We start from the raw sequence: 11,740 nt of genomic DNA on the forward strand, positions 1-11,740 counted from the left end.
AGATCCCTTTTCGGTTTAAGTTTTGGTCCTGTAAATACAAAAATGTGAACACACACACTCACATGATTGTATTTCTACCCAGGCTTTTGGACCCATAAGGAGCAGTCAGCCCCCATTTGTTAGAAAAATAATCCTATCAGTGTACACAAAATACAAAACCACACACACAAATGCATGCCCACTTTTAACACCACAGGGAGTAAAGTAAAAAAAAAAAAAAAACTCAGACTCGTGTTTTGTTTTTTTTTGTCAGAACTTGCCATATTTTATATTAAGTTACACACATTTACATTTCAGCTCTCTTTGTGCTCACAGTAACAGGACCAAAACACCTACAGTAAACATTGTGTGACTTGCATCCGCACACTCACAAAGCTGTGTCACTGCAAACATCCTCTTCTGGAAAAAGACACATACAAACACACTCACACACATAAATGCCTCCGCAGATACTCCACAGTCCCCAGTGCGCTCAGTCTGTTCCAGTCAATCCGTAAACCACCTAATTTAGGCTCGTATTTCTCTCTCAGTCATGACATATGAAATAACACTTAGACTTAAACCGAGGTTTTGCAAATCAGCAAGAAAAAAATTTTATCGGTGTGATAAACCAAAAAAAAACAAAAACAACAACATACATCTTTTAAGAATGAAACATTGGCATTATAAAATGATCTTTAATAGTCCACCTTTGTACAGCACGGTCAGTCTTGGTTCTTTCTGGTATTCGTATGATGGTCTACTGGTTACTATTTATAAGAGGAAGAGCTACAGAGAGACATAGAATGAGCAGAACTAGATGTGGAAGAGAGGAAAGTGTAAAAGCAACATTTGAGACATTCTGCGCTGCAGCCATGGACAGTGAAAATCTGTTGAGGCCAGAATGATAATGCTGCATGTTTTCACTCAGTGGCAGTCTTTGGGATTGTTTTAAAGCTTCAACATCCCCCACCTTCTACAGATAACTGGTTTAATGAATGATTGCAACGTGACATCAGTTGAAATATGATCTCCTCTATATAAAAGCCCACTCCCTTTTTTTTTTAAATAACCCTTTACCTAACCCACTACATCCCCAGTTAATGTCCAATGAGAACTGGCCAGTGGGACGTCACATCCCGCCAGTCTTCAATTCATCACTTTCAAGGTTGTACCAGTTCAGCTATGGGTAACAAAATCGACAAAACCTCAGCTGTATTATTCCTCCGACATGGTGTGCCATTTGGCAATCTGGCGACGCGGGTGGTCGCAGATCTCTCTCCAGTGCTCACCGGCCGTTCCCGCTGCCGACGTGCCCAGCACCAGGCGGCCGATAACGGTGTTGGGGTTGCGTGAGGAGCCATGGTCTGAGTCCATCAGGAGGAGCTCTACGCTGGTGTCCCTCAGGCCCTCTTCAGAGGGCAGATCAAACACAAAGAGCTCGTTGAAGACCGGGTTGGGAGAGCATTTCTTCACGTGGGTCTTCTTCTTGCATATGCGCTTCTTTCCTTGGTACATGTTCACTTTGACGTATGGATCTGGAGAAAAAGGAGGAAGAGAGCCGTTAATGAATTGCGAAAGAAGCAAGAACAGCAGTGGAAAATATCCGTCTCTGCAGCAGCTCACTACTGGCCTGTTGTTCCCCAGCCAGATCAATAAAACAATAAAGTGGAAGTGACGGATGTTAGTGTTGATGTCTGCATAACACATACACACACATATATTGTGTGTATATATGTATATACATATACACTAGGTGCTCAAAATAACATCCTGATCAGGTTCCTTTGGTGCTCTGGGGGTTTCATTAAAGCAGCTGTCAGCATGCCAGAATGAGTTTGGTTCAATATGTTCATAGGTCAAAGAAAGTCTTCCTGCAGGTATCCTGTTAATAACGAGATGCTAAGATGAAAAAGTCTACATACCAGTAGGACCGTTGTTTTCAGTCTTGGGAAGATGCCGAGCTTTCAGGACCACCACAGTCAGAGTGTTGGTGGTGGACTGGTAGCACAGAGACAGCAGCAGTTCTCCTCGACCCAAAGACTTCTTTATGTAGGGATTGGGAATGATTAAAAAAAAAAAAAATCAAAGATGGGGATGGAAAAGATGGAAGGAAAGAAAATGAAGAGAGGAGATAGAGGACAGGAGAGTTTTGGTTAGTACGTTCAAGCAAGACTTTAACAACAATTTGAAAACCAAAGCCAGGCAAAATATGTTTAATTCACACTGGAAATTAAACAATCCATTTATCTTCACATTCATGTCTGATTTAGACACTGTAGTGCATAACACTATGACCACCTGATAGTGTGTCAGTTTCCCTTTTGACCCACTGAACAACAGTCTCCATCAGACCTCTGAAGTTGTGTTGTAACATTTTTCTTTAGAGCTGTGAGGCTGTGCCCATAAACTACAAACTGCAGTGCAGTCTGAAACCTTTCTACCAAAATGATCAACCCACTGATGAGTCCTATGATAAACGGAGACTTGGTGTCGCATCACCTGCCTGTGGTCATAAATGTATTATCCATTTGTGTTTATTCAATGAAGGAGATACCTAATGTATTAACGAAGCAAAAGTATTAAAAGTTAAAGACGGAGATATGAGTCTTCTTAGCTTTCTAGTGAAAATCCAAAATATATTTGTGCTTTTTGTGCTTGTTTTGCAAAGGCATGCCAGTTGATTATCCAGTAAATCCATTATTTGCCACTTGTACATTTTTATGAAATAATTGTTGACTAGTTTTTATTGCATGCAGTAATCATTTGGTTTGTAGGTCATAAAAACCTATTTGAGCTACCACTCTTAGTTGTTCCACAGTTACGTCCTAAACAAACTCATTCCCATATCTGGCCTTGGTAAATAAGATGCAATAATTATTTTTTGTCAGTTTTGATTCCCTAGAAATACTGATGACTACACAGCCCCCCTGATAGTTAGCTTACCATCAGAAACATTAACAAATACTGTAATCTGGTTGGCGGGTAGGAATCCATCTTAGTGTTAGTAATTTAGAGTTTTTTCTGCAAACTGTAAATATTGGTAACTTATAGCTAATGCACACGTATACAAATTCAATAACCAATAAGTAAACCAGTGCTGTTGATTGGTTTTCACTGCAGACAACCGAGTAGAGGTAAAAGACACATTTATTATCGATTATGTGGTACATCAGATCTTAATAACAAGTCCTACTGATGAATCCCTCATGTTTTTATTTGCAGGGCGTTTCTTTCCCTTCCTCTCCACACACACACACACGCATACACACACACACACAAACACAAACACACACACGCGCGCACATGCACATCTTCATCCACACCCTGTAGACAAGGCGCCTTGGCTGCTGCCATCACACCTAACCGGATTTCCAACCCCTGAACATAGTTGCCATGGAAATGAAAAATTTAACAAAGACAACTTCTATCTCTGACATAAAATTTAGATGCCAAAACATGTTTGCTTTCATCTGGGTAACTAAAATGAACGTAAAAAACAAATGTTTGTTGTTCCGGGTCTACCTTCATCATCTAAAGGCGATTCTGCTCACTGCATGCTGCCTTGACTCGTTGCACTAATGTGTGCTCCCGTCCACCCACACAAAGCAGAAAGACAAAATACCTCCCACACAATGAGAATCCTCACACTGCCTCCAAACAGCCGCACTCCATCAGCTATAGCGTGTTGATTAAAAACGCTGGAAGTAAAAACCTGCTTATGGCAACTCTGCATTGATTAGCTGCACTGCTGTGCACCCACGCCCAGTCACATGAAGCAACGGGACACATGAGCCCCACAGACAAAGAGCCACCACCCTCCTAGCAAAGAAACACCTCCTGTCTTACAGAACATCATGTAAGGAACTCCTGTCATGCCAAATTTGTGTAGATTTGCTGTGTGATGAGCTACTGAAATCACACAATTGTTTGGCTGCATGCATTGTCTTTTGTGCAGCAGATTTGTAGAGCAATTTTTCTCATCTTAGAAACAGACCATTAAGATAAGCACAAAACAAAGATCTTTTGTGAAACACTAATGGGGAACATCAATGAAAACAAGGATTAAGTTTATTAATATTCTGTTGATGGTGAAAAATATGAAGTGAGATCGGCTGAAGGTGGATATAAAAATCAATCCTCAGATTCTGACCTCTATTTTTCAGCACTTTTAAGATTTCAAGATCATATTTAAGTAACATTATTATCCTAGAAAAGAACTCCCTTAAGAGTGCAAAAATTGCACCAAACATATAGTTGGGATTAGAGTTATATGATAATTCAATGCTCATTTGCACTAAACAATGTTATATTTCCATCGTTGGTCAAAAATGTAAATTATTACCATCGTTCTGTCCGGGGCATCATGAATGAGAACGAAAATATATTTTACTCAGGCATATTTCCTCTCATAGTCACCGCAGAGCCACAGCTCCTTAAGTGAACTCGGCAAAATTTATGAGATATCTTTATAGGAAAAATTCAATACACAGGAAATGAGATGTTATTTCAATGTAGTCCTCTCGGATGCCAGGAAAAGGCAGAAACAGAATCCAATAATCGGCTCTCCAGAGATTTATAATGAGCTCGATACACTACAGAGAAAATAATAATGTGAAAAATACATTATTTTTGTTCCCACTCTGACAGTCCAGTATTAGTGTCCTAATTATATTGTTCTGTTAGGATGTTAGCATAACTAGGCACATGACTATGTATTCAAAGGCATGGCAGACATTTTGTGGGGAAAAACGGCAGCAATGAGTCTTTAAAGTAACACACTTGAATGTCCTTAAGAAATCAGTGTAGAAATCAGGTGAATTTGCACAAAAAGAAGCAAAAAAAAACAGAAAAACCTAAAGAAGAAAACTCTATAGCATTTTAATTTGTCTGAACTGAATGCAGCACGTCCCTCAGCAGCAGTATCAGGTTTCAGATCCATACCTGGGATGTTGCAATAGATCTGTTCAGTCTCTACGGGGAGATAAGCCTCCTGCTCTGCCTTTACCGCTGACTTGATTTAACGTTAACTCTTTGCTACCACAGACAAGACACTGACAATGGAAATCCTACAAAGTATTTGAATTAAGTAAAATGCCACTTTTGCTGCATACTTCTAATTCAGGATAAAGGTTGATAGTATACTGCATTAGAAAAGCTTTGGAGGAATCATTATTGGATCATTTGCCCTATAATATGCACCTGTGCAAATCTTTATTTTAATGAATGAGAAATAACTTAAAGAGTGTCTGTGTAGTTTTTAAATATGATTGTAGGGAAATCTATCTGGTTTGAGTTCTCTATTTTCCACCAAGCTGCTTTGCTGCTTCAAAAAAGGCTTTTTATGATGAATCGATAAATTTAGATTGCATTATCTAACTAATGATTTAAAAAAAAAACTTAAATGATGTTCATATCTATTGTCCTAAATGCTTTAGTGCTGTTCAGGTCTCAGACCTGAGTGGAGTGGGAGGTGGTTGGGTGGGGGTTGGTCTGCAGCATATGTCAGCAGTCAGCAGGCCGGAGAGGAGACGAACCCTGCAGAGACTGTCGGTCTCTGTCAGTAACAAACAACCAACCACAGATAAACTCTCACCTAAGGGGGGATAACAATGAACGGAAAGCATCCATGACATTTCTTCAGATAAAAACTAGAAGATGAACTGAAGAAGACCATCCAAGTCTGCAGCTATTTCTACATTTGCAGGTTCCCTCCCTACAGACTAAAGCTTTTAATGTTAAATGTAAATATCCATTAAGTATGGATGAGTAGCTGTTTGTCTTGACACAGCGTTGTATTGTGATGGACCGCCGATGAGTCCAGGGTGTCCTCCGCCCCTCGCTCCCTGACTACACCCCACCCTATATAAGGCTCACGTATAGATGCATAAAATATGTTCCACATCTTACCTTTACATTCCTCTTGATAATCTCTCTGCTCATTAGGACACGCCCCTCCGACAAGTCGATTCCAGACAAAGGTACGAGGGTCTCTCCAATGACCTCGTCTCGAGAGAACCGGTCAAAGCTCAGCACCATGAAGTGAAGGGCCAGCTCGGACACTCGGGCCAGTGGGATCCCGTAGAAGCTGAAGGTCTCATCGAAGGCCGGGTCCAGAGTCTTCCGAAGGACTCTTGTCTTCACCCTGTGCTTCTTCTCCGGCAGCAGGGTCAGCTTGATGTAGGGGTCAGACGTCAGTGACTGCTCATCGGTTGGAGTCAGACCATGGGCCTCCTGGGAGAAAACGTGAAGACATTAAAATAAGATTTTAGAGTGAAAACACTCAGAAAGTTCCCCTGAGTAAATATAAATGTGTGTTACCTTGATGTGAACAATGAATGCCTTCCTCTCTGCCTGGTACTCAAGAGAGAAGTGGAGGGTCCCCAGACCGCCCTCCTTTTCGTCCCCCTGAGGCCTGTCAACAGCCGGGGTGGGTGCCTGGCTCGACAGGGCGCTGGATGGGGAAGGTGGGTCGCGCCGTTCCATCGCACCGGGTTGAGTGAACCCTGTTTGTGGGGAGGGGAGCTCCAGGTCTGGGGAGCTGCGCACCGTCTGGTGGTGGTGGTGAAAAGGTTTGGTGGTAAAGTTTCCGTTCAGATCCCGCTTCTCAAGATCGAGGTGCAGGGCTGATCTGGAGCCATTTGGAGTCGTGGCGGGTCTACCAGTGCCGGGGCTCATCGGCGTAGTTTGGCAGTTTCCATTGACATCTGTTTTAGCGGCGTCGTTAGCTGTTGAGGTTGTGGCTGCCGCAAACTTCTTTTTGCCGCTCAGGCTCTCTGGGTAGATGTCGACGCCTTTGAGCATGTGCACAAACTTGTAAGGGGGAGTCTTCTGGGACTTGTTGGTGTTTTTGCGCTGGCAACAGATCCAGGCGAAGGCTGATGCAGTGAAGACAAGGCCGAAAACACTCACCACAGCAACACCCACAGGCACTGCCACTGTGGAGGAGGTTGGAGGAAGGCAGAGGAAGAAAAAAGGGAAGAAAATGGAAAAAAGGGTAAGATTTAATAAGAAAACACACATTGCAACAAAGCAGCATTTGCAACACAAGCCACTGTGATCGTGCTGTTGCACTGAAGCAACTGAATACATTGTTCTTCTTCTGACACACCCTGCAGCCTGGAGTCAAATGAGGACAAAAACAATGCAATCTGTTCAACCAAGTGTTGTTTTCGTATTCCAGATTTGCCGATAATATATGAACAGGAACAGCCAGAATCATAAATGGAGGACCTGTAACTCCAGAGACGCCAAAATAAAGAGAACGGTTGCTCAGAGACAGGTGTGGATTTCAACAGATGGGAAGGTCGTTTTACCCCACTGCCATTTTGTATTTTTGTTCGTTTGTTCGTGTCAACATTTTCATGTATGAGACAGAGTAGCCTGACATTTGACATGAGAAATTTATTTGACTTTTTTTGCACAGCTTTTTATTGCTTTCTGAGAATGAATGGATCTCAGTTGGATTCATAAAATAGCTAAAGAAGATTTCACAATATGATATTTGGAAATGATTATAGTCATTTATCTTCTTTCCTCTCAAAAGCAGGGATAATTTTGACCAAATGCTACAGGGCGAGGTGTTACCACAGTTACAACCACAGTGGATGTCATTTCTCTCAAAAGCCCCTGTGTCTCACATGGTGTCGCTGCGGTGACGATACAGGGGTATTTGTCACTGTGTGCTTTCTTTGTTTTGTGCCGCTGAGCTCTGTCTCACAGGCTATCGCCCTCTCATGCAGCCACATTTAATGGGTTGATTTCAAAAGAGGAAATGCAGTCCATTTCCCACAATTAGGAGGGCGACCCAGTGGAAAAGCACTCAGATTAACCCATCTAAAAAGAGAGATCGGATCGAGGCGCGGGGGTGGTGACCAATCACTCATGCGCTTCTCTTTTTCATCTGGTTAAAGCTAATGTGTTAGATCATTTATTCAGGTTTTTTTTTCACACATAATAGTCGCCACGGCATGGTTAATGTGATATTAATGTGACAGTGCGGCTCAAACGAAATGATGACAATCAACAGCTTTTCATTCTACATTATACCTGTATTAAAAGACTGTCTGCTGCCCTTCTGTACATATAGAAGGGCACCAATATATATATATATATATATATATATATATATATATATATATATATATATGGGATCAAATCATTTTTAAAATCATAGCACTTGTACAAAATGTTTTCTGCTCTTTAGCTGATTAATATTTTAGTCTGTAATCCTGTGTGGGATGTTTTTCGAGGCTGCGATGACAGACAGATGGACGAAACACCGGGAGGGCTGTAATGCATGAGGACATGAAAAATATAAATAAATAAAACAAGCTGTAATTTTACTTCTACTAGGAACACTCTTAATCTGTTCATTTCATAAAACTGACACTTTTATTATTTTTTTTATTTTTTTACTTTGATTGGATGACAAGTAAATGTACACTTGTATTAATAGTGTTTGAAACATAACGACTATTTATTAGTTTACCAAGGACCATAGACAGCACTTTAAAAAATGGATGTTTGTAGTTTTCTTTTAACATCGATTTATTTTAGAAAATGTATTTTCATTCATTTTTACATACTCACTTGTAGTCTAACTCAATAAAACATCTCAGTTCAAAATTAAAGATTAGCAAATTAGCTTTCAGTGCTTAAATATGACGAAGTTTCAGGATGGGATTAACGTGTTAACTATTATTTAAAAAAAAAGGAAAGAGCGAATTCCCCATCATCAGGACTCACCGGGCTGCGCTTCGTCCTCCAGCATTGGAGCCATTGTCGCTGTCCAAGGTGCTGAAAGCCTCGGTCCGTTTCCACACCAGACGCTCCTTTTTTCCCTTCACAGCGAGATCGATCTCCTGATGGGTTCGGGGGTAAAACTCGTTCTGACTAGGTTTAATAATATAAAGGCTGATTATAAAGCTTCAATAATGTAACATATATTCTTGTTTTTGTTGTTTTTTTTTTCTTCCCAGGAGAAGGATGCTCTGTTCGCTCCGCTGCTGCTGCTGTTACTCTTTGATGCGTGAGAGCGTCTGAGAGGCGGCAACATCTCTCTCTCTCTCTCTCTCTCTCCTTCCATCTTGCTCCTTTTCTGGGTCTCTCTCCCATCTTCTGGTCCCATGCTCCCTCCCCCCTCCCATTCCGGGCCAACGCTGAGCTCATCAGTGCTGACGCAGTGGTGACGGAGGCTGGCTGCGAAATCAGAACCCCCGGTGAAAAGGCACAAAGAGCCTGCCAATGGCGCCTGATTGATTTTTAGGAAATGAGAGCTGAAAACCTGCTTCAGCTTCCTTAGCTCTCTGTATGTTTGCTTGTCTGTTTTGCTTTGATAGGACGGAAATAAGACGTTTCCTGGTATCTGTATAGTTTATCTCGATTTATATAGTGTGGAAGCTAAACATCCAACTTTATTTTATACAGGACAAACACTAATTTACTCATTTTTTACTTCTAAATTGGTATTTTACCTGCCACATGCAAATATGAGCACATTTCTCCCATTTTAACTTAATTTCACTAGCTTCTCTTACAGTTTAGGATTTATTTTCAAGTTATTTTTATAATACCTCTTCTTACCTTCCTACCTGTCTGAGCCGTGGCACCATTACATCACTGTTTGTTTTCAAATCACAGCTTAAATCTAATTTCTTTGCGCTGTCTTTTAACACCACATATAGCGATTTTATTGTGTGCCTTCTTTTTAACTTTTCAGCTGGTTTTAAAGTATTTTGTATTTTAGTATTCCATATGTTTCCTTGTAATGCCATTTGTAATAATGTCTTTTCTGTACCTTTCATCTTTTTAACATAAAGTGCTTTGGAAATAAAGCTGAACAGGACTGGTAAGTGTATTTAAATCATTGTGTAAAATTGTATTCTTTCTGGTTGAAAGGACAGTTTGTATCCCGTGTGAATAGCCGTTTAGTTGTTTTCTACTTGTATTACCCTTGAAAACATATTTCATACCCAAGTCCTGAAGCCATGATGTACAGTTGATCTTGGAGTATGAATATAATAATATTAAATTCAGTTAAAACTCTGTTCCCATTTAGTTTGCTTTTGATTCCTGTTTGGGTGTGTTGATTCTTATGAAATATGACAAATGAAAATGCAGATGTTCTATTCAGCAAAAGGGTGAAATGAAAGGCATAAAATTTGCAAAAAATAAAATACATTCAGAGAAGAAACAACACATATATTTTTCTCCATTATTTTATTACTTCTAATTCTAAGTCACTGTTAATATTCCTGTTAGCTGAGTACAATCCCTGCTGCAGACAATACAAACACTAGCAGTTCAAAATGTAATTTGATGAAATATTGCCATCTGGTGTCCACAGAAAGAAATATAGGAATGTTGACACAGGTTGCATTCTCAATAGTTGAAGGGGAAAAAAATCAAGCTAAACATCTAGTTTTGACATTATAACGACTGCTCTTTTTAGCCATCAAAGGTAAACCTAACCATGTAACTTGTAGTCCTGGCATGGATGTGTGTTCCTGCTGGAAATCCGTACATGTTTTAAATGAAACTGAAACACTAGATCACATGTAAACTGTGACCACAAAGTCAGAGAGCTGTAAAACTCGTATCATCTTAGCTTTCCTTCAGTCGCCATTCAAGTATCCAGGAGGTAAGATCAAATGCTATAGGAAATACTGAAAAGTTTTTATTCAACTCCTGTAATTCATTCTGATATTTAATCTCTCTTTAGGCTTTCAGAACGTTTGTGCAAAGCAACTATGGCAAAATTTGAAACCAGAGGACAGACTGCAGGGAGGCTCCCCAACCACTTGGTCTTATTTGTCTCTTTACTGGTTTTGTGTTACTCAAGGAATTCACTGGCTTGGGACATTAATCTTGTAAATTTAATTTTACTTTACTTTTACTCACCAAAACTGAATACTCAAATCTGTACTTTGACTTTGTAAATTAGATTAGATGCAGATGTGTTACTTTCTCTCTGGCAAATTTTAGGACAAGTTCAAGGACAAATTTGAAGCAACTTTGAAAGAAAGTGTTATGTTTGAGGTGGGTCTAATGATACAGAAATGAAAGATTCTGAACATTACTTTAACTTTAAACAGTAGTCTTTGTTTTCAAAATTGTATTTTTTTCCAGAAAGACGAACAGATTATATATGAGACTATCTCCATGCTTTTAGAGGAAGCAAGATCTGTAACTAACCACAAGCAACTGGTAAATATATATATTTAAATTTATATTTGTGAAAGATTACTTTAAGAAAATTTAGAGGCAATATCAACGTTAGTCGATCAATTGTCATTTTCACATTCTTTATTTGCAAAATTTCAGACAAAATTCAAGCAGATTTTGGAGGATCTGGTAAATGAAACTGACAGACAGATGGTGGGTCAGACATATGAAAGTATTAACTAAAAATAGAGAAGTATGAATTGTACCAACATTTCCCCCCCCCCCTCTTTTCTCACAGATAAAGGAGAAGAACCGCATTACACCCATGATAGAGGAACTCAATTCTAAAATTGACGAGCTCTATCCAAAAGTGCAGCGACTGAGAAGTTTGTCCAACGGTGATCCATCGGTGGAAAAGCTGGTAGAGGAAAATATTAAGAAATGCAGGACCTTCCTAACCCTGAAGAGTAAATTACTCACTGGAGATGCAAAGAATGTTGAAAAACATTTTCTGAAAATGTTAAGATCTCTACCTGAGCATAAAGATGAACTTTAACACTTTGAGTCATCCTTTTTGAGCTGTGATAAAAGCTTC

General features: G+C 39.9%; 1 protein-coding gene across 1 annotated transcript; it reads right to left on the minus strand.

The window, feature by feature from the left end:
- Positions 1-239: 239 nt before the first annotated feature.
- Positions 240-8,874, minus strand: syt4 (synaptotagmin IV). Its single transcript, XM_015033860.1, has 5 exons — positions 8,728-8,874; positions 6,301-6,917; positions 5,890-6,213; positions 1,905-2,025; positions 240-1,517 (listed from the first exon to the last, which is right to left on the minus strand). Exons 1-5 carry the CDS (start codon positions 8,759-8,761, stop codon positions 1,198-1,200), a joined length of 1,416 nt encoding a protein of 471 aa, XP_014889346.1. The 5' UTR covers positions 8,762-8,874; the 3' UTR covers positions 240-1,197.
- Positions 8,875-11,740: the final 2,866 nt, after the last annotated feature.

This window comes from Poecilia latipinna, unplaced genomic scaffold (assembly GCF_001443285.1).
Source record: "Poecilia latipinna isolate Pla-1442-1.1 unplaced genomic scaffold, P_latipinna-1.0 Scaffold281, whole genome shotgun sequence".
Classification (NCBI taxonomy): domain Eukaryota; kingdom Metazoa; phylum Chordata; class Actinopteri; order Cyprinodontiformes; family Poeciliidae; genus Poecilia; species Poecilia latipinna.